General features: G+C 31.1%; 1 protein-coding gene across 1 annotated transcript; it reads left to right on the top strand.

Annotated features, from left to right (window-relative positions):
- The first annotated feature begins 2,302 nt into the window (after positions 1-2,302).
- Positions 2,303-3,426, top strand: LOC129917983 (pickpocket protein 19). Its single transcript, XM_055998257.1, has 5 exons — positions 2,303-2,456; positions 2,518-2,654; positions 2,715-2,799; positions 2,885-3,173; positions 3,251-3,426. Exons 1-5 carry the CDS (start codon positions 2,454-2,456, stop codon positions 3,424-3,426), a joined length of 690 nt encoding a protein of 229 aa, XP_055854232.1. The 5' UTR covers positions 2,303-2,453.
- The last annotated feature ends 23,694 nt before the right edge of the window (positions 3,427-27,120 follow it).

The following is a 27,120-nucleotide window of genomic DNA, read 5'->3' on the forward strand; positions in this document are numbered from 1 at the left end:
TGTGATGTCTGGCAGAAAATGCTTTATGATAAATTGTTCCATTATAGTTTGAGAATGAAATGGAGTACTTTTGGAAATGTGAAAATAATTTTTCGCATTCAGGTGAGTTTCATGTGTGCTTTTATTATAGGTATATTTAATCAAACAAAAGGCTCACATTTGTCTTGGGGGTATACTTGAAATATGTCTAAGGAGTTTTTTTTTTTTTGTATATTCCAACTTTTTATGGGAACAAAAGTTTTATCATCTTCTATTAAATTTTTTGATTCTACAAAACTACGGACATTTTCGATCACAAAAAGCTTGAGACTTAAAAGAAACTTTGTTTGTAAGGACTGAGCGGCATTCGAAAAATCTAGAGTGTAATGAATATAAATAAAGCCTCATTGTATTCAGCGCTAGTGGAACCTATTCAGAAGACTTAGACTAAAAATATCAGCACATCTCAGTAGAAGAACACATTTTTTTTAACCCTAGTAATCATTTTGATAAAATGAGCACTATTCAGCTCTGTTGAATGCTATTCAGCGCTCTTAAATGCTATTCAGCTCAGAAACTCCATGTTTTTTTTACAAGAATCTTTCGCTCTATTCAATATGTTCTTGTTGCTTACTTAATTAACCTATCGCTTACAAGGGCAACCAACATCAGAAACAAGTTCCGCAAACAAGTTTGATATCAGAGGTCACCGTAAGTCTCTAAACCACGTCAAGGCTTACATAGTTCATGAAGCGGTTAAAAGACATTATTTGCCGCCAATCGATTTTTTTTTAATTACGACCAAGAGAATATTAAGGAAAATTATATATTAAAAAAAAAAAGAATTTAAACCAAAAATAAACTCCATAAAGGCAGGTATACTACACAATCCTTTCTGCTCACGAAATTAACAGTTAAATATTCATAAGGACTGCAGTTTGCACTTATGTTTCCTTCCACATTATTATTGAAATATCCAACGAAACGGATACCAACAGTTTTGTATTTTTGTATTTCCTGTTCTGTTACCTTACAGAGTTGCAATTGCAGTTAAAAAGTACGCCACCTATATGCTCATATATGAAAGTTAAGTTTCCCATATTCATGGAACAAGACCACAATCATTACTTTTGCAACACACGTAACGATTGTACATTTTACTAATTAAATATTTATACGGTAACTTTTATAAGTGAAAATGAAAATAAATGCTCAGCTCATAGCACTGCACAAGCACAGTAATGTAATAGCTTTGCAGAGTTTTAATACTGCATCCAGCCCAGCCATATACAGTTAATAATTTCGGTGAACAAAGTGGTTAAGAATTAAAAGAGTAAATATTTAAAATCAGTGATGCCTTCTCTACAAAAAGTTAAAACAATTCTTAGGGATTATTGTGAGAACACAAGTCTTGTAGGTCTCGGTTATATTTCTAATCAAAAGTATGTTAAACGAATAGACTCCTACAAAATATCTCCTTAAAACACTTACAACTGTTTTTTATAATACCTTATATACAGAATCCATCTGATGGAAAGGATTTTTTGGCTCATTTGCATAGTCATATCCGCAGGCGGATCTTATTATCTTATTCGTGAATATCAAAACACTTTTGAAAGCAAGGCCATAAGCCTGGTAATCGAAGGAACAGGGCCAGAAGATAAGACCCTTTTTCCTGCTATTGGGGTATGTGAGGAAGGAAGTATTGCTCAGCGCTATGAAACACTAATAAAGTTTGTCGAAGAGTAAGTTCAAAAAAATATATCTACCTAAGCTTAAAATTCTCTTCCCATCGTTAAAAGAATCTAAAAGAAGTCACAAAAATACTTTCGAGGGATTCGTTTGAAAAAATTAAATTTGTAGATATGTATGTGAAATTTTACATCCTCTTTGTTTTAAAGCAAAAGAGGTGTCACGAACTTGTCGAATTCCTAAGAAAAAGTTGTTGATCTGGTTATGTAAATTTAAAATTTTAATATGTATTATGCTAAGATGCTCAAAATTTATATATATTTATGATTGAAAATACGTTTTCGAGTGACCATTTTTTAACCAATTTTAAGTTTCTCAACTATTATCGGAAAGAAAATCTTATACATTTTTAAAAGTAGCAAAAAAAAAACTTCTAAAATGTAGCCAAGAACTCTCTTCAAATCTAGAACTTTATAATCGATTTAGAAACAACAGAGTTAGAAATCTCAACTCGGTCACTCAAAAACGTGGTATTACAAACTTATTTTATATTTTTTCATCTTTCTTGTTTTTTGAATAAAATTAAATAATTCCAAAATTCCAGTTTGTCCAAAAACACTGCAAGCAACCCTGAGGATAACTATGACATTGAAGATTTTGTTTTGCGAGTTGTATTTGAAAATACGTATACTGCCGGAGGGCTGGCATTTTTATGTGACCGAAATTTCGATTGTGACACCTGTGCTAAATGTCCAACAACAGGATATAAAAATATTTCTGATATGGTGAGAAATTATTGAATTTGATGGAATGTTAAAATTTTCATACATTTTTTTTATTAAAAAGGTACGCGTTACTTGTCCCGAATTACTTTTCAATTGCACTTGGAATGGAAAACCCTTCAATTGTTGTGATTATTTTCTACCACTACAAACATCTCTTGGTCGTTGTTTTATTTTGAACTCAATACAAACAACTAAGAGGTTTGAGGTAGTTTTTGTTTCAAAATGTACATCTTCAATTATTTCTTTGTTTTCTTCCAGAAATGGCCCACATTGGTTGGAAACAGAAACAAGTTGGGCTATTGGATTTGGGCGATTGCAGTTTGAGGTATCGAATCCAACACAAGTAAGGGATTGTTTTTGATAGTTACGAGTATCAGTTGATAAATTGCAATGTCGGTATCTTTAATATTTACCAAAATTTTCACCAGGTACACTTACTTAACGCTGAAGATATCCCTATGTTGTTTCTTCAAAGCAACGTCTTCAAGGTTGGGCATCGCCAAAGGGAATGGGAAATACAATTAAGTACCCAAAGTATGATCAATGATCCAGATGTTCGAGAAATTTCCCCAGAATTTAGAAAGTGTAGATTTCCAGATGAGAATTTCGGAAATTCAGACTATCAATATTACAGTTTTTCATCTTGTGTATCGGATTGTCTTAAGAGATTACAAAATCAAACATGTGGTTGTGTTCACCACAATTATATAGTTAAAAGTTAAGGACAAAAAGTTAGTTTGGTTAAACTTGGTTTAGAAATACTTGTTTTTTTTTTTTTTTTACAATTATTATAGGTACCGAAAAAATTGTAATATGTGATTATAAAGGATTAATTTGTCTAGATCATGCGGATCTTCTTCGTCCTAAACCAACAATTCTGCAACCATGGCGTTCTAATTCAATTGTGTGTAAATGTTTACCATCTTGTACTGAGCATGAAATCAATGTAGCATCAGACTATTTTGAGTAAAATTTTTTGTTATATATTGATAAAATTTTAACAACAAAATATAAATACCTATATTTCAGAAGAAATAATGATACGCAATTAAGTCGAGTTAGAATCATACAAACAGTTGCCAACCAGCTGTATCGTAGACAAGCTGTTCGAACACGTTTAGATGTTGTAGTTACAATCGGAGGAATTTTGGGTCTTTTCATGGGCGCAAGCATCCTGAGCGGAATTGAGATTTTCTATTTCTTTTGTTTGAGAATTTTAAATTTCAGAAGGGATACTAACTAAGTTTTAGAAATTTAACACAATTTTGAAACAATTTTTTGGCCACAAAAATGTTTGCACAAATAAAATAAAATAAAAATTTTTAAACTTAAATTTTTTCAAATATTCAAAAAGAAGAAGTTTTTTAAATGATGGTTGAATTCACACCATTGTCTACGGTTTTCTTAACAACAAAGAAAAAAGCCATTCTATGTAAGTAGATGTACGTAATAACAAGCACATCAACATAAACCATTCATAAAGATATTTTTTTTGTTTTAAATCTCTTAAGGCGGGGGAATGCATGTCCTTTTGCATTCCTCCAGGACTTTCGTTCGTCTTCATCCTTCTTCTATCAGTTCTTTTTTTTTTTTTTCTCCAGTCAGACAAACACATCCCTGCATGTACTACGACAACTTTAATATCTCGCATCTTGATTCTTGATATTAATCGTTGATTTGAATATAAAAGTGTGTACATTTCGCTGCATTCCATTCTGAGAGCGCACTTTGCTATGTTATAAGAACATTGCAAAGCTCATCCCTCAGATACTTCAAGAGTGAGTTTTATGTTTTGGTTGTTTTGATACGCATAGGGAACAAAAATCTATTGGGTTTTGAGGAAGAAGTCGAGATTCTTTTTTATATGTTTTTGCTGCACTTAGCGTATTCCAAGAAAAGAGATGAGAAAATTGCGGAAAGACATTTTCAGTTTTTGTTCTTTTATTATTTTTTTTTCTTTTTTTTTTTGCCTCCGATTGTTTCATTCTGCATCCCTTAGCGCGTTCATTTTATTCTCATATCATCTTCTTGCTGAATGTAATGTAAAAAATATAAAAGGAAAATTGAATAGAAATTGTGAAAATTGTTAAAACTGAGCAAAACAAAAAAAAAATTATTCAAAGAATACAAACAAAAATTAGACGACAAACGACGACGACGACAATGATGACGATGACGACAACGTTCATTTGCTCTCCAGCTAAGCTATGTGCATTCTAATTGAATTCCTGTTTAGGGATATATGTGCAAATATTGGCTGCTGGTATTACTAAAGTCAAGTCACAGAGAATGTCATTAAGTTGCCGCCCGCTTTAACAATGGCCTTGACATTTTTGTTTTGTTCTTCTCTTTTTGATTTTACTAACATTATTGATGCAGATTCCTTTGGAAGTGAATATTTTAATATTGATTGTTCATTGACTTTTTCCGACTTTTATCCAATAACAAGGGGAAAAGTGAACGATAGAGAGAGAAAAACTGAAGATGTAATTATGTTCAAAATTAATATTGGAAAAGTTTGTTTGCATGAGAAAGAAAAAACAAACAGAATTTATACTGTCTATAACCTAGTACCTATACCTATACCTTAATGTAAACTGTTCTCTTTACGGTTGTTACGTTCAAGTTTATCGAGGGCATGAGCTTAGTGTAGAAAATAAAGTTTTTCCTACTTTTTGTTGGAAAATATTCTTTAAAGAATTTATTGCAATTTTTAAGTTTTTGATCTCGCATTTAGCCGTGGTTTGATGAACATTATAAAAGGCCAAGGCTAATGTTTAATTTTAAATTCTTTAAATACTTGTATCTTTAACTTTATTTCGAAAAAAAAAAATCGTTTAATACATCAATGCACTAAGTTTATGTACTTTTCATTATCAAATAGAATTCGAAATTTTATAGAATTGTTTTATTTTATTGTTTAAAAGCAGAAAATGATTTGAAATTTGATTACACAAATATTTTCGAAATTCAAATGGAATTTGGGTCATATTTTGTTACGATTTCTGATGCCAAGTTAAAGAAGACTTTCATGTTTAATCAAATTTTATTTAAAAGTTGTTAAAAAAAATTTAACGCCTTCATATAAATACCTACACCAATATTGAAAATTTCAATTTCTAGCTTTCACTTGAAATGCAATAGCAAAATCGTATGTGCTATACTGCAAAGTTTTCATAAAGTTACAATTCCTAGATTTTACACTCTTAAAACCTTGAACTTTCCAACACCCAATTATCACCTACTAACTTATACTAAGCAGAAATAAAAAAAAAAAACACACAAACGCCTCCACATTAAATACAATCATTTTATTTCATACCAATATACATTTTTTCCTAGAAAATTATTTCAACATGTGCTTTTTTTAATGCGAAGAAAATTCTGTTTGCCTCTCAAAATGTGTTAATGGATTATTTCTACTGGCTTTGAAAACTTTGAATGTGCCGCCTTACTTAAATATCATTTTAAACTTAACCTTACTCACTCTATACACAATCAAAATTCAAATTAATCATGAAAAGTCTGTCCATACAGCATCGGAAAAATACCATAGTAGCTAAATTAAACTCCCCCAACAGTATAGAAGCAGTTACATAGGTACTGTTGCAATATTCCGTACGACCAACGACCGACAACGCCAACGCCACCGTATAGGTAAGGTATACACTCGTTTTTCAAAATCTTAATTACAAAGCATTATTCAAGCATTCCACATGCTCTACTTCCAGCTAAAGGGACATGATAAATAATAAACTTTAGCCCCCATAGTCTTATGGTAAGCGAAAACGAAACACACAGCAGTTTACAGACAAGCTTGAGTTTTTGACAAATTTCCCAGAATTTGTCAATGTTGGACTTTGGGAGCAGGTGAAGTGAAGTTATACACCTCTCCATCTCCATATATACCCCAACAGTCTATACTTTCACTTTAATTTTTTATTTTTTTATTTATTTTAATAATTATTTATGCTGAGTTATTTTCGAAATGGACTTTTTAGTCTGACGCACGTAAACACTTTAAATAAACACCTGCAAAATAAGATGTGGTATAGGTTAGGTGTACATTTATAATGACGCCCAGTAATCAAATTGATAGTTATAGTACACCCCCCAGCATAACACGCCCTGTAATGTATCTCTATATACAAGGACACCAAAAAGTTATAGAAAATGTTACGTATGCAAAAATAATGGCAAGGAACTTTATCAAACTCGCGGTTTTTTTTCAAGGCTTACTACTGCTAAACGACAAGCTGGTGAGTAATTGTGTGTTGTGGCAGCACAACGCACCTGGAAATAAAATTTTCTTCTCTCCTGAATTAGATATTTTTTTGAAGATAGACAGATACGCCCGACGGATCCCTAATTGCTACATCAGTCATTTTCGTGTTGTGATGACAGAATTTGATGTCTAGTTTCGCCTGAAAAGTCATGTCGCTGTGGGAGGATTTACTTTTGATGGGCTGTTTTCTTTTTCTTTTTTTGGTTTAGCTTGTGGCAATGCCCATATATTTTAAAGGGATTTACAGGATTTGAGAAACTGTCAGATTATGTATAGAAACTTTTTTGTTTGAGGTATAGTTATATTATAGTCTTGGGGATGAATCTTTAAGAAAACAAAAGGAAGCTGAGTTTTGTGCTTTAATTTTTTTTTTCATTTTCTTATTTTTTGATGGAAGAAGGATAAAGTTTGGAAACATGATTCGCATATTTCATTTTTAAATTTCAATAAAAAATCATAAAAATATTAATAAGCTATTTTCTGATGAGTATCCTATCTACCTATAAAATTCTCATCAGGTCGTTAAATGTAACCAACATTATTTGTGTATATACCTTTAATATTTCCACAAGTATATATACGAATGAATATTAAAAAAAAATGTATATATATAATCTTTAATCTTTCTTGTCGATCTCAATTCGATTTCCTAAATGAGCATTGACGTTATGACCTATAAAACCAGGATCCATCAATTTTCATGTCAAAATATACTTACACAGAAACATACCTACATACATACATATATAAATATGTATACAGGAATGCTGCTTAACAATAAGGATATCTTTTTGACGCTACTCTCATCAGATCCACACTTGATAGTGTCAGATATTTTATGACAGAAGCGATGTAATCCTATAATTATTTAACTGTGTGTTTGTGTCCATCAGACCGTTTACGTAAATTTGTAAGTGGTGAAGGCACCGAGGCACACTCAAAATACGAACTCAGCTTACACAGGTTAAGTCCTTATTTATCGACAAGAAAGGAAACGAAACAAAAAATGTTGGTACGTGAGCATTATTGCATGGTACAGTAGTCATCATCGGAGGAAATTTAAGCTCCTTGTTTGTTTGTATATATAGTTTTGTGATAATTATATAAAACAAGGACAGGCTTTTGATATCTACAGTTACGCAAAAAAATATATTTCACTTTTTCTGTTCCAAGGTTTTACATTGCTTTTTATTGCATGGCATTAGATTTCTTAGATATTTGTTATTAATAATCTTAAAAAATTAATTTTCTAAACGTATTAGTACAGTCAAATAAAACGAAGGCGAGACATTAAAAAAATAATCAACGGGACTTTCTTTGCATTTGATTTTGTTAAGACTTATAAAAATACATTTGGTGTATTTGCATGTTGTCTCTGTTTTTTGACAAAATTTGTTTCCTTATATTTTTGCCAGTTCACCGCATGTGTAGAAAGTTCTCCCTAAAAAAATAGAAACTTTTCTCTAAGGCAAATCGTTTAGAAGAATTATTTTAATTTTGATTTTACTTAATGCGGAGTTATTGGCGTATTTTAAATCCAAAAGCGTAAAGTTCAATAAGACCCGTGTGTAAAAAACCAATCTGTGTAATGCCTCGTGTTATAATTTAAGAAGCCATAATTATTTCAATAGTTAAAACTTGAAAGAGACCAGCGCTCTTGAACGAGCAAAACTAGCCTCATTCAAACAAAAGAGCTGAGAAGCGAACTTGATTTTTTTATATTTTAAATATTAAATAATTTTGTACACAGATTTTATTTTACTTTTAACATTCATCTTGCTCCAACCCAAAATGGTTAGTTTTTTTATATATATGTATTTTAATTTTTACTAACCGCGAATTGAACTATTTCATTACTGTTGCTAAACATATACAAAAAAAAAACCTCCGATATTCGAGACTAATTATTTCGCAATGAAAGAATTCCTAGAAATGGTATAGATTTATTTAATGGAACAAAATTAAAGTTCACAAGAGATTAAATATGGCATCACCCTTGGAAACTTTTGAAAGAATACTCGAGTCACCCACTGTATTCGTGCAGAAATAGAACTTAAATTAGATTTGAAATAAATTCCATCACTGAAGTAGGATGACGATGTTGATGATGATGATGGGAGCCTTGAAGGGCCAACCATGAGCTGCTTTATTATCCAGTTTCGCATACATATAATATATATCTGGCATGTTGAGAATGTTATATTTTCGGTCTAGAAGAGCATGAAGATACATTTGAGTTTATACTCACTATATAGACTATACTCATGTTGTACACCACTATACTCTCTACTGTCTGCTTGCTTGTGTACCATTATAACATCCACCATCCCGTTGAATCGGGATAATTTCACTCTCTCTCACTCATGTCGACCTAAAGCTACTCATCATTTAAGTGTTCTTTTCATGAAAGAATTTAAATTTTACATCATGTCGCGCGCTATTGTATAAGAGGATACGTATCTCTCTCATAGCACGTAGGGACTATTTTGAACTTTTGAGGTGAAAATAATCTTGATCTACTTAAACAAAAGAGAGAGAGAGAGGGAACCATAATTTGTAAAGGGTTTGTCTTTTCTTTTTTCTTTCTTCTTGTGTTATTAGTTATGACAATGTCATGCCAGGGCTTACCTTTTGTTTTCTTTTTGAATTAAAGCGAACATTTTAATGACTGGTAATGAGATTGTTAAACACAAGGTTAATAACCAGGTGGATGTTCATAGTTATAGTGGTAGTTAAAAACGCAAAATTTAGATTTGTTGAATTAGATACACACAAAGTTTTCGATTTTCCTACACAAAACAACCTCTCTTAACATATAAACATAAACAATATTACAAAAATATGAATAAATAATAAATCTATTCAATTTCCAAACAAAAGGCATTTTCTCTATTGACTTTTTTATTGAATCCTTAAGCTTGACACACATATTGGCATTATATTGACCTCTTGATGTGTTATTACCATAATCTTCCAATATCAGATACTTTGGAGTATCTTCGACTTACGATATACTTAATACAATCAAATATCTGACAACAATCAACCTATAATCCGAAAACTTTGAAATCACAGTAGAATGTTAGGAAACTATTGATTACCATCTAACTTTTCTTCCTTCGAATACTTCTACTTAGACGGAGACGGAAGGAGAAATCGAAAATCATTAAAAACAGACTAAGTGTGCCACAGAACTTGCAGATCAAAATACACAACGCTGGATCAATGTGATACTGGGTGAAGGAGTAAGACTGTTATAGTAATTCTAGCTTGCGAACATTCCAAAAACAACCTCCCCCCTTCAAAAACTTTGTCAATAACAACACACACAAAACTGCACTATCAGCTGTGCTGTTCAAGTCGCCGTCGTCGTCCTACGCTACTCTACAGTTTAGACAGAAAAAGAGACGAGTTTAAAATGGATTCGGGAACACTTGAAGGATGATTAACAATAAACGACAGCCAAAAAGCTTCGTTCTTCGTCGAAAAGCCATTTCAACAAAAGTAAATTCATTAAATAAAACTTCGTAAACACAATAGGTATAGCGCGATGTGATGGTGATGATGATGGCGTATAGCGATGTGACGATATTGGAGGGTAAAACTGAGGACTTTAGGTCAAGTTTTTTTGTTCGTCTTTGTATCTTTCGTAAGACCGGAAGTGATGATATCGGAGAAAATGTCGATACCTAATGGTGATTTCAATTAATATTGATAGTACCCCGCACCATACCACTCACTTTTGTGTAAGTTCCATTTCTTCTATCTAAAGAAGATACACAAACAATGAAAGTTATAATAATAATAAAATAAAAAAGATGAATAGAATTCGATTTTATCAGAATGTTCATTGCCCAGGGAACAGAATAATCTGTATAAATATAGTTAATCTATGGTTTAGAAGCGGGTGTTTTCTTGAGGTTTCCTTTTAAGATGTTGTTTTGAGGAACTTTGATTTGAATAACAGGATGAGGGCGTTGGAGAAGAAAGTGATGAAATTTGTGAGGACCGCAATTTTTGTTTTTTTTTTTTCTGTCGGTGATGTTATCTTTTATTACAAGGACTGGATACCTAATAATCGATATTTTTAAGGTTTTTTGTTTGTAATATGGAGTTGGATATTAAGGAAGAAATGGATTTAAATTTTACTTAAATTTGTTTAAGCTATCAACTTTACACGAAGAGGGTTGTTGCATGCTGGTTATGAAGAAAAATCGGGCATTATTCACTTTTTGTTATTTCGTAATCAAAACCAATTTTTTCTGGTACTGAACAAACAAAAATTCCAATAGGAGTAAAACAGACAGAAGAACAAAAATAACTTGGAAACTTTGAAGAAAATAAATCTACCCATGAAGAAAAATATGAAACAGCCGCAACCTAAGAAGCAAACTATTGCCTACTACAAATGAATAAAGCGAAACAAAAAGTGAAAGAAAATATCAACAACAAAAATCAAGGCTGGATTACTGGAAGGCTGGATGTTAGGTCCTCTGCTATTTAGTTTGTATCATCGAATTGTGAAAGTATCAGAATCAAAAAACTTTTATTTGATTAAAAAACTGAATTTAAAGTCAATTGTACATAAACAAACAAAAAATTAAAAATTCTCAATACAATGCTTTTTGATACCTTGATACCTTGATACCTTAATTATCATATTGACATACCATTATCGATTTACACCCAGATGAAAAGCTGCCTTCATTACAAGTAATTACTTATCCAAATAATTCAACAGGAAAACCATATCATGATTCTGAAAATCTTAAATTTTGAATGAACCAATACACCTGTAGGGAGGGATACCAACCAAAACCTATTTAATATTTAATATAAATCAATATAATAAACCGCAAAAACCACAAGGGCTAATGAATGAATATCAAAGATAGTTTTGGGTTATTCTTAAAGATTTCTTAAAGATTGTTATCTTAAATATAGAAATCCTTCTTCTTTAACTACTCAAAGCCTCTTAAAAGGTATAATACCTACATATACGAGTAAGGATTTTATTTATCTCGAAATAAAATCAAAATTTGCATAGAATTAAGTCTTCATGAGAATAGGATCTAGCAAGAGAATATAATATTGTGAATAAATGAATATAATTCATAGAAAGAAGACCTTCAGTTTCATGTTACATAACATCACGGTGTCACAGAAGAACACCTTCTCCTATATCCAAATGAAGCTTTATTTTTATCAGGAGAATTATTTGAATGACTGACTCATGCCTAGAGGCTTTTTCTTCATCGTCGTCTTCGTCTTCTTATTCATTCCAATCAATGTCGTCATTCATCTGTCTATAGATTTTCTCTTAATACTTAAATATACTAACAAGTGACATCAGCATTTTGTCTATGCCACTGGAAATTAGCTTCCTTTCCTCCCCGAACACCTCAATCACAAACGATTAATTTAAATAAATCAAACATGCAGTCAGATAGATAGATAGATAAATAAAAACACACATATGGGTGTGTTTTGAGATTAGATGGTACAACAAGTAACCATTGAGTATATTTTTATTATTTTAATTTTATTTTTTTTTTGTTCAAGTTAAGTATAAAAGCCATTCTGGTCAATAAAATTTATCAATATTACCTGTTGAGGTAGATTTTTTAAAAGCAATTTTCTTGATCAATTAAGTTTTGAATTACAACAGTATTCAATTTTTGTTTACATCTTTGTCGTCTGTATAGCGGCTACTGCAGGCGTTGTTTTGTAAAAAGGAGAATTTCACCCACATAGCACTTGGAAAATAAAATCAACAAAAATATGAAATCAAAAGATTCAAAAAAATATCTTGAGAGGGTGAGTTTTTCATTTAATGGCCAAATAAATCATGATTGTGGTATCTAACCTAAGTAAAATATGAAAGTACAAATACAAAATATGAAAAACTGATGCAATTCAATATGTTGGAATCTTAATTGAAACAGGAACAAAGAAACCATAAATACTGTAAACATATTTTTGACAAAAAGGATGTTTTTTAGAGATTAAGAAATGTATGAAATAGTTCCACCACATCCATATTTTTTTAACTTTTGAAAATGCTTCTTTGTAAGGAACGTGAAAGATCCAAAGAGTTCATAAAATTGCCTTAGTAAAAAAAGTTATTGTTTGAAAAGAATATGACATTTCCCATTTGACTCTCCCTAATAACACCCTTTTATCCATTATATATGTATGTATTGATATTTTCAATGTACCTATCATAATCTTTCAAAAAAAAAAAAAAAACGCCCATCAACACATTTTTTATAAAATTCGTAAACGTAATAATTATACCTTTAAATTTTTGGAACATTTCGAAAACGCTGTTTTACTAAAAAATAGTAGTAAGATCGTTGTATTATGAATTAATAAAAACTTTCACTCAAAACAATGCTACGGACTCTTTAAATTTTTTGTTCCCATACAAAATAAAACATTTCTACCAATAAATTTCACCCGGATGAAATTTTAAAACTCAAAACCTTCCTAATGCGTTCTTTATATAATAAAAAGTGAGTGTATCTTATTTTGTACCTATCACGACTTTTAAAGTATGCGTTGAGTTGTTTGATTATATTTTTTTTTGAAAAATTACAATAAGAAACCCTGGTGAAATTCACATTTTTTAAAGTGCGGTGCTTACAAAATATAAAAACAAAAATAAGGAGAAAAAAAAAACAACCAAATCACTTCCATTGCAATTTATATCTCTTATATTCCAACAAGTTAACTTCACTGGTTTTTTATCGCTTTTTTAACGTGCAACTATTTTTTTTTTTTTTACTTATTATTTATGTGTCGGTCGGTTGCTTGACAATTTGTTATTGGTCAGAATAGATAATTTTTCTTCTATTATTATTATTATAGGTAGCTCTCAGTATATGCACTGTTGTAACTCTAATCGTTTAAGCTAGTGCAATCCATATATGGATTGGTCGAAGCGGTGTTATGTGCAAAAATGTGATTCGAATAAAAACTAAGTGGCGCCTACATAAACTATCTATCTATAAATGTTTTCCTTTTACTCTTGACTAACTGCCGGCATCAATAAAGATATTATTTCGGTTTATTTAAGATTTCTTCTTTGTACACATACAAGTGAACGCAAGTTTGTATAGAAATAAATCAAATTTTAGTTGTAGGTATATGTTTGAATCCTTTGGGCTATATCTGGAAGATGAAGACTCACTTAACCTAAGTGTGTGTAGACGACTGTAGAGTATAGGTAGTTTTTGAGAACATCCAGTATTTTGAAAAACTGACATTTTAGCCCATTTCGGTTTATTCCGACACTATAGCTTCTATAAATCACAAACATGGAATAAATGTGTAGCTATATGTAGGAATGTTCTTATTAAATTAAAGATAGGCCAACATTTTGGGATTGAGTAGATTCTGACTGGCATAGGGACATAGTAGGAAACTTGGAAGAAAATAAATCACACTTATGGAACGAAAGGCACTTGAAGCTTTTTATCGTTTCGTGGTTTTATTTTGACAAAAGAATTATTGAGCTTGTTTCCCACCAGCAGACCTTTTTTGTGGTATACTTTTCACGGATTTCATCTCTCTTTCGTCTGGCTCATTTCCTGATCAAACAAAAAAAAATAGAAGAAAAAAAAAGCTCCGATAGACCGTCAAGAGTGTAAAGATAAAATAGAGAACCTCAACATAGTATATCTATATTTTTGTATAAAACAGGGTACTTTGCTTGCTCCTTATCAAAGAGCCTATTCACAGCAAAAAAAAAAAAAAAAAACTAACAAGGACAAAATAAATCGTTTTAAAATTTAAATTTTCTTGATGGGACAATTATTGTCCCAAGACTCACAAGGACTATGTTAATGCCGGGTGATGGAAGAAAATTCAACTATTTACGGTCTACGGTCGGGTTCAACAGAATCGTTGAATTGTGGCTTTCAATTGAATTGCTTCCTCATGCCATCAAAACAGGACGACCGACACAGGGGCAGCAGAACTCTATAGAAATAAAAATTTATCTATGTATGTGTTTATGAATACATATATCCATTCTATATCCCAAGAGGAAATTTATCGTTCATATTCATATCATGTTCAAAAGTATATCATCTCTATTCATGTTTTTTTTTTTTTGTTGCCTTTGACAAATTCAAACAACAGATTTTCATTACAAATGATGACAAACACATACAAATACTAATTAGCTAATGTACAAGGAATATTTAATATGCCACACACAAGAAACTATATTTCTAATATATTAATATTGATTTTTCGTGTTGATGTTGCGAAACGAAAATGAAAAAGGATGAATTTTATTCTCCCTGAAGGTTTTAATATAGGAAGCTGTTGAACTTTTCAACAACAACAGTGATAAAACCTGCATCAAATATTAAACAAAAATCTTAAAGACAAAATATTATTTGCAATAATAGTTTCAGAATCAAATAGAGCTAGAATACAAATTTTGATGGTTGTTGGTTGGGCCTCCGTCGAATTATGATCACAAGTCAATAGTAGGAATTTGGTATTGTGTGAAGTGAAAAAAAGTTGCGGATTTGATACAAATATATGCGTTTTTAAATCAAAGTCTTCACATTTAAATGCATTGGGCAACCCATCAAGAATGAATTACGTTTTTTCCAAATCAATGAACAAAATTTAGGGTCAAAACTTGGCGCGGATTCATTTCAAAATTGTCAGTTTTAAAAATGTATTTTTCTTCCAAATAATCAAGAAAATAAGCATTTACAGATACTGAAATGAATTTGTCATTCATTTACAAATTATGAAATTATAGAGAAATCTTTCAAATCTCAAAAACTGCTCCACAATTTTTGCTGATATAGTCTGAAAAAGGTGACTGATAAATTACAAATTTCATGTTAACATGATTAATATCAAGAAATCCAATCAGAAAATCTACCTATTTTTTCAAATACTATTTTTTATTAACTGGAACTGTCAGTACATTGCTCTTCTTAGATTTTGTAAAGTTGTCCTCAGAAGAAATATATTATATTTAAAACATAGGTATTCGTGGAATATTGTATAGCTTTTAAATAAAGAGAGATTCATTGCATGATATGAATTCTTCAGAATCAATATGAAACTTTTATTTAAAGAACTGTAATGGAACGACGAATTTGTAGAGATATTCGAAATTACTTTCTCATTCAAAATTTTACCAAAGTAGATTCTAAAGTTGTGTTCAAAAGAAATATATGGTAGAACTAATATTTAAAACATATTCGTGGAATATTCTATAGATGCTTATTTAAGAGATTCATACAGGTCATATGAATTAATGAGAATCAACAAGAACAAACTTTCATATCAACATTTTGACTTCAGAACGTCAACATTTTTTAACTTTCCCGTTCAAAAAAGTACCAGAGCAAGTGAGTTTTCAGAAATAATCGCCCCTAAGTGATGGATTTAATATCAAGAAATATTATTTTTAAAGAGACATTTTTACAAGAAATGGTTTTCTTGAAAACTTAATATTTTTTTTTAAGAAACAACGACAAGTTGTTTTTTCACGATTAAAAAAAAAACATTTTTCGGTCTGTATTAAATAAAAACAAAACAGTCGGCTAAAAAAGTATATGTCGGGTGGAGTAATTTAGACTTTAGAGCAATACATGGCGATATTGTCTTGGATAAGGGAAAAAATTGCAAAGAAAGTCAGTTCCAATTTTTTTCTTAAATGATTTACTGCTTTTGGGAATGTCTTCTTAAGCCGAACCCCACGAATGTGTGATATTCACAAAATAAAATACAAGCGATGCTTCTGTAATTTTGTTTCTAACGCATCACACACTCTATCCGCTATTACTCCAATATACCTTGCGTGTATATTATAAAATTGATGTTTTCAAAAATCCATTTCAACACGCATTTTAAATCAACTACTCATCACTTCAATTACAATAATTCAAAAATTAAAAAAAATAAAACCCATTTAAACGATTTAATTTTGTTGCTAAATTGAGTAGGTTAACCACGAATTGACAATCCAGCCATCAGCTTATAGCCAAGCCAATCATTGAAGTCTAAATTCCTATTTCAAGCAATAAACTCCCAGCTAGCTACCAGCCATCAGCAGCCATCGATTCCAAAGTTTATGTAGTAATGATACCTGAGTGGTGCTTGATGGCGTCCAAACTAAACGTCATCGTTTAATTGAAAGCCAAACCGTGACATGTATCTTAATTTAACACTTGTTGAACTTTTCAAAATTTAATTGGCTCGTGTTTGTTGCAAGTCGCCAGCAGAACCGTATAAACGGCTTTTAAAAAATTGCATTAGAGTTTTTTTTTGTTGTTCGATTTTGTCTATTGGAGTGCTAAATTCAGTTGTAAAAAGTGTTTTGATTGGTGCAAGGCATAGTAAACGCATTTAATGGTAGTTCAGTTGATTTAAATTGTATAGTGGGAGAAAATAGCTTTGATAGGTTCTTTTTTTTTGGTTCACACGCATTTTGTCCGACATGATATTACCAATTCAACTCCATACTGACGATATCACCTTTAACAACAACACAAAAAAATTCTAAGACTTAATGGTGTCGTTTGATGTTTACATGTATACGAAATGTGCGGAATGGATTTGATTTGCTTGTCTTACATAAGAAAGCAACTAATGAGGCACCATATTGAAATGGAAACTATCATTTTTGGTATATTGAATTTGCATTGAATAAGTGAGAATTTATGTTATGGTTTTCGGAAATCAATTTTAATATGAATTCAGGATTATCTCATCTCAGATTATTATTTATTTACAAAAACTGTCAATAGAATTATTTTGAAAGTTTCATGCTCACACTTTATGCCTTGAAATTGCAATTAGCCAATAATAATTATTATTATAAACTTCTAAGTAAATAAAAACAAAACCAACTCTAAGAGTGAAAAAAATTTCCATTGAACAAGAAATTGAGGTCATCATTGACTTTTTCGCACATCCATTTGTGGAGTACCCACTTCTTGGCGCCACAATGATTCTTTTTATTGAACAGCGATATACACTGGGTATTACTTATTTGTATTGGTTACACTGCACCAATACTCTATGTTAATGGCTTTTGATTTCACTCAAAGTTGAGAGTTAAAATGACCCAAAGGTCCAGCAGAGAGCATGCGTGGCCGTGTGATTTTGGTGGTCAGTTGACAGTCATAATTATTGGCTTACCAAATTTGGACAATCATGTAACATGTCCAAGAAGCGTATATGTGCGACAACTTTGGTTGCATTGCATATTACAGGCACTAAACACAGTATTGCAGTAGGTACCTACACTCTGCGCGATAAGACATACGGCACGAGAAAAATGTTTTGAAAATGTTTCAATATATGGTTTGGTTCATTGATGCTGGTGATGATGATGACGATGATGATGGTGGTGGTGGGTGAATGATGAAGTGACCAAATCTGGAAAAGTCGTACTTCAAAAGAAATCTTTGATATTAACTTAATAAAAACAAATACAAATATCGAATTGAGAAATCGCAATGAGTAATATCATTTAATTTTTGGCCCAAGGAGATTTAGTCATTGTTTTTTTTTCTAAGAAAATGTTATGAATTTTAAAGTTTGTATAAATTTAAGTCTTGGATAGGTAAAATTAAATTTTCATTTTTTGTTAGGTATATAATTTTTTGTAAGTGACTATGTATCAGGGTTGTAAAACATCATTTTATTATATTAATGCATTTGCTCTTCATTAAAATTTTTTAAAAAAATATGTATTACAAATAAAAAAACCATTGATAAAAAAATATTTATTGCATAGCTAACTGAAAAATTTTTGCAAATGAAAAAAATTTGCATTGAAAATAAAATGTTTATTGCAAATAAAAATATTTTGCATTGAAAAAAAAAATGTATTGCAAATAAAAAATGTTCAGTAGGTATTGAAAAAAAATTAAATGCAAAATGTGTGCATTAAATATTTTTTTTTAATATTCTTCGAATTTCTTACAATTTTGAATATTTGACAATATATTTATTAACTATTTCAACTATTACATTGAACCTTATGTATGGTCAAAAATTCAAAATTGTTGGAAATTCGACAAATATTTAAAAAAAATATATTTAATGTACACACTATGCATTGCATTTTTTTTTTTTTTTTTTTTTTTTCAATGCAGAAAATTTTTTATTTGTAATAAAATTTTCTTTCCAATGCAAAATGTTTTTAGTTGCAATAAATACCTATTTATTTTTCAATGCAAATATTTTTCTGTTGAAATAAAAAATTTGTTTTTTAATGCAAATATTTTCAGTTGCAATAATTATTTTTTTTTATTGCAAATTTTTTTGTTTGTAATAAAAAAGGTACTTTTTTTTTAATTTCAAATTCATTTTTTTTTTTTTTAATTGATATTTTTACAACCCTGCTATGTATGACTAACCCCAACATTTAAAGGAGATCATTCAAAAGGATAAAGCGATGATTCTTTTTAGTAAACAGTTTCCCTTCAACACTGTAAAAAAGCAAACCAAATCCTTTGGTGGTCCCGAAAAAACCAAAGATATTCAGTACCAAGTGTAAAAAATATTCGTTCTTGTTGATTCTCACATTTTTAAGTACCTTCGATTTTGCTTTTTAGGTATAATTTTGTATTCTTTTTAATTCAACCGTGCGTCGTTTAATTTCTTTATGTATCTTAAATAAAATTGTTGTTCTACCTACAAATTCCATTAGGCAAAAGGCTTATTGGATTTTTTTTTTTACTATTACTGCTGCACGTAATGCGGACAATAACAACAGGTAAGTATAATGGCTCCCACTTATTTAAAGTTCCCTCCGGCAAATAGCGCAATAAGTGCAACATTATTGGTATTTTTGTTTATTTTTTTTTAAACAAGAACACTTCATATAATGAGAATAAGAAATGCGTGGACTCTTGTAGCGCACAGTTCGATTAATGTATTTTACGTAGGAGGCCAATGCACAGCGCATAGCTAAAACACCTCGGATAACTTGCTTATGTAGGTACATTTGTATATAGTATTTTCGACAGTATAGAGTAAGTGGTTTCAAAACCATCAAAACGAACAGTACCTACTGTTGTACTGTTTTATTCTCGCCGCAATGAAAAAAAAAACTATTTGATTTTCATTCATTCATTCATTCATAGTGATATTTTCGTATACCTATAGCTACGCCACTAACTTTGTGCTACCCCCGCAAAAGTCGTTAGGCTCGTCCCACGGATACTGACCTTCTCTGGTGCAATCTCGCGCGAGCGCGGCTCAATGTGACAGCTTAACTTGAACACCTTGCCCAACAAAGTTGATTTTAAAAGTTTTTTTTTACAACTTTTAGATACAGATCTTTTTCTTATACACCAAAAGGTGTATAACCGTTACCGTCATACTTTTTTATGCTTGCTGTTGTTATGTTACCTTGATCACCGGAAGTTTTCGTTTTGAATGAATTTTTTTTTTTTTTAATACTTTCGGATTCATTGATGACGCAAAATTAATTTCGCTTGAATGAAAACACACTATGACAACCAAATTTACATTTATGAATCAGTTTTGTATTTTTGTTAGATTACATTTGATGCTTGTTATTTTGAATAAATTGAAAATAAATTATTAATCAGAGTAGAATCAATGAATTTGATATTTTAGACTTTTATAGACCTAACACGGTATATGTATATTATAGACAAGTTGTGTATACCAATTAGAGAATAGGCAAATTAAAAGTAATTTTCTATTTTTCATTATCAAATTTGAATAACAAAAAATTATTTACATGTTCATAAGTTTTTTTAAGCATTTACTATGGTGGTTCTGTATAATATTTTAACGACCCGAGCGACGGTCATTAAATTGGCTCAGAATATTCAAAATAATACCCTATAAATTCTTTTAGTACATCCACAGGGTTTAATAATTTTAATTATGGTTTAAGTTTCCAAAATTTGATCCGATTGTATTGAAATTTCATTCAAATCATGTAGGCGTTTATGGGGAAGTCAGAAACAAGGAAAAATGTTTTATCAATTTTTTTATTGTTTTTAAAATATAATCTTTTTCAAAATTGAATTCAAAAGCTCTTCTCTCAAGAGTCTCTAAGAACGCTTCATATGTATTAAGTTAGAAGTGCAACAACCCATCCGTTTAGGCTACTTTAAACACAATAGTGGTTTTATTACTACAAAATTCGTTGTTGTAGTACCCCGTGGCTCTTTGGTAAGTGCGATGGACTGTGGAACCAGAGGTCTGGGTTCGATTCCCAGCGTCCACTACCTACAAATTAATTTTTTTTTTAGGGATAATAGGATTCATCGGGAAATTGCTGGTCCCTTCCATTTTTGCACATGAATGGTTGAGAATTTTTAGTCACTAGGAATTGCTCCTTCATGGGGTATTACATGTATCAAAATATTGAAACTACTTTGGGAGAAACACAATTTTTTATTATTCCCAAAGCAGAAGTTCAAAGTGATACAATATAACAAAACTACAAACTTCAAACATTATTGACAACCTTGAGGTTGCTATACCAATAAACCGCAAATATTTTTCAATTACCAAATTATTGTAAAGCTCTGCAAAATCAAATAATTTTATATCCACCATTAATTTAAATAAAATGTTCTCCTTCCTTATTCTTCTTCAATAAGATCAAACATTTTCCATTCGACAATTTGCAACCATAAAATAGATTCCTAATGCGAACCACATTATACAAAAGAGAAGAGAAGGACAAAATGGGATTCAATTACTGATTCGTGCATCATAGATCTCCTTTTGCGGGAGAATACCTCCACTCTATTCATGGATAAAGTGACGGTTTTTGTAACCGTACACTATCATAAGTCAAAATGTTTAGTGGCTATAGTTGCACGGATGGATATATGTTTAAAAAAGTCCAGTCGCCCAGTTCGGTCTTTTTCTCTCTCTCACTCTCTCTGTATAATAACGCTCTATATAGCCGTAGCCAAACTTCATCCTTGACTCAGCTCAACTCAATCCATTCAATTGCTTCATCATATCCTATATATTATGATGATGGTGATGGTATTCCAGAGAGTTAGGGTACTATTTCTCTATTCCATCCAATTCCTATTCCTAAATTCCTCCTCCTGCCAAAGTCATCTATGCCATTTGCGACTGTTTAGACATTCAGTTCACAGCGGGACTCATTGTATGTGTTACAACGATTTTACGTGCACAAATTGCATGCAAATGCTACTTGGAGGGTGGGTGGCTTCTGTGTCGGTCGGGCTTCAGGCTGTTTCGCATTGCAAGTTGCAAGTTTTGTCTCGCTGATATGTTTGAAAAGAGTTACCAGACTATTAAGATAATAACTTAATTATACCTTGGCGTATATAAATGCTATTCGTTGTATGGAGTTTTGAAACCTAATATTACGGAGGTTAAAATATTTAAGTGTTCAATTTTTGAGTCGAAATTTCTATTCAATGGAAAATTGTTCGTCCAATACATTAGGGATTGGACAGTTGGCCCAGTTTTTTCAAATCCTTTTATTGAGGGCTACGGTTATATTTCGAACAGGTATAGATGCCAAATGTGCCGGATTACTACACAGAAAAAAAATAACACAGAGATAACCATACTTCTGGTAGATTTAACTTCATTTTTGATATGTTTAACTATATTCTGATTAAATATACTAGAAGTAAAGTTATCCCTGGCTTTGTTTTTTTCTCCGTGTAGTATCTAGCATTTTGGCTTCAAATCAAGAATATCACGCCTTGAAGTCAATACTGGTAAAAACTAGTTTTATAAACCAAAAAACTTCTATGCCAAAAGAATTGCCATTTTAAATTAAAAATATGAGATTTCAGTTGAAAGCTGTACAATTTACCGGGAATGTCATTTTGGTTTGGATTTACTAATTTTCCCTGAAGTTTGGAGTTTGCACATCCGATTAACCAGTTTCCGCTTATATTTCACATTTTTGTCTGAGAATAATAAGTTTCGTCTGCAATGTAAAGTTTCAGTTACGATTTTCTAGGTTCCTCTATTATTTGTCAGGTTTTTCTGTGATTCACTACATCAGCTGAGATTTAACAGTTTCTGAAAAAGTTTCATGAACTTCCGCGGATACCACCCTCTGTGATTTGACGAATTTAACAACACAAAGTACGTCACAAATCAGCTTGAATCATAATTTTTTTCTGTCTAAACTTCTTAGAAGTTAATTCATTCTCATAAAACCTTTTAACAGCTCTGCCTGGCACTTAATCAAAGTTCCATCATAAACATCAAAATACTTTGAAAGTTGTATAAAAGTTCAACAATTCTGTTGAGCGACTCACGCGACTCCAATTATCATTAAATTACTTCTTCATTGAGTCTTTTGGTTCATTAAAAATGGAAGGAAAATATACTAGATAACTAAATCTGGTAACCATAATTGTCATGTATAGGTTACAGATATCACACAGACCAACATCACCACCGACACAAGGAGGCCACTAGAGACCACTTTGTTGAAACAACTTCAAGTGGGACGTGAAGGGGTTGAATTGGGCTGCATGGGGGCATTTTGGGGGGTAGGAGGGGTCATGAAGGGATGTATGAGGTTGCGAGAATGGATTGCTAGATGATGGCAAGCGGGTGCAGCAATTTTGTATCATCCAACAAAGGCGACCGAACAAAACTGCTGAAACCGAGAGCAGCGAATTACCAAGAACGTGGTTTGAGTATTTAATTAGTTGGCTTGACTTTATTGGTGCTGGTGCATTTCTTTTTCTTATACTCTCTCGACGTAGAACTCTACATATTCACTAGAGTCAAGTCACTATAGTTTGTATGTGTGTAAGAGTTTGGTTTTGTGTGTTATAATTTGCCACGAATCACAGTTCTTAATGTGTTTTATGTTTTTTTTTTTTTCAATTTTTTTTTTTGTTGGCTTCTTGTAGTTTTAATTCCTTTCATGTGCGCAAGGTTTTGTTACCAGCCTTAGTCTGTTAGCAGCACTTGTAGCACAGTTCCTATATATGGAGTAAGTTGGAGATACTATACATCATAAATAAAAGAGAATTTTTAAAAACCGACTTTACTTAAGCAATCTATGACTATGACTCTATGAGCTTGAGTTTGAGGGGTTTTTTTTTTCTTTTAATTTTTATTAAATGAACTCCTTACCACCCACCAAGAGAAAAATGCTTTGAATTTTTTTTTTTTATTATAGAACTTAGAACAGATGCCGCATTGGTTAGGTTTGAAATTTGCAATTTAGCTCTGACGATGTTGAAAGTTAATGTGACACGTCCTAATGGCAAAGGCTATAAATTTATTGAGTTATTCCGTATATGAGAGGTGAGGTGATGTTTTAATGGGTGGGAAGAGAATGCTTTAAAGGAAAATAAATTATGACAACATGCTCGAATGGGGATGACAGCTAGATGATATCACAGGGCTTATAGCAGTATCATAAAAGGTATGAAAGAATTGGATCATGCTGGATTTTATTAATAGGACTTGTGCAACAATTGCATGAGTGTTGGTTCCTGTTTTCGAGGTGTGAAGATGTAGAAGAAGTAATTTGGATTTAATAGGAGATTGTTTAAGCAGTGCGGAAATAATGAAGAGATTATGGGATATATTATTTTATGGGCTGGTTTTGATGGTAGAAGACTTGAGTGTAATGTAAATTTAAGAAAGTTTTTTTTTATAAATTCTGAATGGTGTAGATATTTATTACTCATGCCATTAAATTTGCTCTCACAATTTTGTTTGTGTATGTCTGTCTGTATCTCGAGCCACAGTTCAAACAATTGATACATTAAAGGAGAAAATTAATTTTTTTAGAACCAAACAGCACCTGCCATATGAGCTAGGTATATGCAAAAATTTCCAATTTCAAATAAGTTTCTTCTTTTGAGCGGCCATAATATTAAAATATAGCAAATTATAAAAAATAAATTTTTTCACTTTAAAATATTTTTTTTTTAAACACATTTTTTGAAATATTTTGTTTACAACACATGCGCACAAAAAAGTCGTACGTGTATTTGACCAGAGTGATGAATTTTGATGCGCTGGATCAGATTCCGAAATATGTTTGGCCCGTAAAGTTTCAAGTTTTTAGTAAACTGCAAAAACTGTTTCGATTATTTTGAAAAATATTTGAAAATTAAAAAAAAATTATTTTTATAAAACAGTTCTAACGATTTTGTTTTTGTTTTTTCAAAAATTCTTTTTATGCCCAGTAACCCAAATCCAGTGTTCGGAATCGAGTGTCGAACACATCATTGTCAAAAATGCAATCTATGCAAAAAAAAAAAACTGCATTTCCTAGCCTATGTTAATTTTAGCATAATTTTTGATAAAAACCATATAAAGCTTTAAAAAATCCAATATTGGAGCATAAAATAGTTTCTCTCCAAAAATTGTCAGTTTCATCGAATATACATAATTTTGTCAATAAGAACTCTTACTTAAAACTGATATTTAAAAAAAGGCGTAGAAAACTGAATTTCATGAAATAACTCCTTAACAATAGGCACATTTTAAAAACGAAAAATTTGGACAAAGCTTTTAAAACATAAATTTAATATTTTGAGATCAAAATCACATTGACCATCAAAGATACAGTTTTTTTGAGGTATGCACAAATTTGATACAGAAAATAAAATAATGTTAAAAATCCGACATTAGTTGTTTCTTTTCAAAAAATTACTCTTGAACATTGAAAATTCGAAATATCTGTAGTTGAAGGGAAGGGTTAGAAATTACAAATGTAATTCCTATTTCCAGGAAAAAATACATGACTCGTTTTTCCTTTTCATTAAAAAAAATGTCAGGCATTTTGAAAAATCACCAACTCATCATCATTTTCCTGAAAAATTCACAAAGGACTGCATTCTCAGAAATTCAATTGCAATTACCTACTTAAATGCCCTTCTTTCTCAAAGGCTCTCTAATTTCTTGCAATGGCCTTGAAAAACAAGATAACTTGAATAACTCTCGTATTACTTTATTATTCAATAAAAGCTCATATTTAAAACCTCTCCCAGTCATTATGGAAGATTTTTAATGTGCTTTTCATTTGACAAAAGTAAAATGACATTTGCTTCCAAGCAAGGGAACTAAATTTCACTTGACAGTCTTTTCCATGAAAATCGTGTTGTTGGTCGTCTTATCAGCTACCTCAAAGTATCAAGCTTTCTATTTTCATTGTGAGCACACCGGCGGGCGTGCGTAACCTAAACAAATCGTTAATCACTATTTGGCTGTGACAGGTCGCATGTGGGTGACACCTACACTCACCTGTCACTGCCACCAAGGAGTTGCACATCGCCTCTCTCTCAAGTTCTCTCAAATCACTGCTGTGTCGTGGCTGGGCTGTCGCCTCATCACTTTGTTGTTACCAACAGAAAATCTGAAAGTCCTCTTCGTTGTCGTTATCGGCAGTACACCGAAAAAAAAAACCAATATCAATTTAACATTTTTTAAATATCAAATTAACATTTTTTAAATATCAGCCAAAAATGCTCTATAAAATGTGTTTTATGATATTTAAAATGTTAAAACAATATTTTTCTTATCAGGATGATATTTAAATGTCACATTTTGGACATTTTCTTTGATATTTTATTATCATTTTTTCATATCAATTTCTGATTCCAAATTATTGAAAAATATTAAATAAGAAATTCTTAATGTGTACTTATTCAAAGGCGCTTTGTGTTTTTTTCGAAGTAAAATGTATGATTTACTGAGAAAATTTGATCGGCACTAAGATTTTACTTCACATAGTTTGGGAGAAAATAACAAAACAATTATATCACCTATAATAGAAAAAATAATATCATCACTATTTTTTAAAGAATATTCCCTTTCAGTAATGTTTTAAAAAAAGAAAGAAAATTCTTAAAATAATAAAAATAATAAAAAAGAAAAGGAAAAAAATAGGTTTCATTATACTAAACTAAAACGTAAAATCTAGTCAGCATTGATATTTTAATTGTCAAAGTGAAATTTTCACTATCCACTTAAACATAAAAAAATGTCAAAATGATATTTTAATTGTCAATGTGAAATTTTCACTATCCCACCTTAAATTAAAAAAATGTTAAAATGATGTGATAAAATATCAAAATTGATATTTTAATTGTTGGACGACTTTTGTCACTGAAAAATGTTAATTTGATAGCTGTTATTATCAAATTTTTTTTCGGTGTAGTAGCAGCGGCGGCGGCAACGGTGAGTCCTCATTTAAGTGTATGTTCTCCTACGAGACATCAAACAATAATGAATGGATTTAATTTTAACACCGCTGCCGCGCGCGCTGTGCAACAAACTCCTCTTCAATTCCGTGATAAACCGATTTGGCTATAAATTATTGTGCCGCCGCCGCGCCGAGCCGTGTTGCCATTGCTGCCACACTTT

This window comes from Episyrphus balteatus, chromosome 4 (genome assembly GCF_945859705.1).
Source record: "Episyrphus balteatus chromosome 4, idEpiBalt1.1, whole genome shotgun sequence".
Taxonomy (NCBI): domain Eukaryota; kingdom Metazoa; phylum Arthropoda; class Insecta; order Diptera; family Syrphidae; genus Episyrphus; species Episyrphus balteatus.

Coding starts and splice junctions, on each gene's coding strand:
- LOC129917983 (XM_055998257.1), top strand. Junction 2,655..2,714: donor TCAATACAAACAACTAAGAG/GTTTGAGGTAGT, acceptor GTTTTCTTCCAG/AAATGGCCCACATTGGTTGG. Junction 3,174..3,250: donor CCACAATTATATAGTTAAAA/GTTAAGGACAAA, acceptor CAATTATTATAG/GTACCGAAAAAATTGTAATA.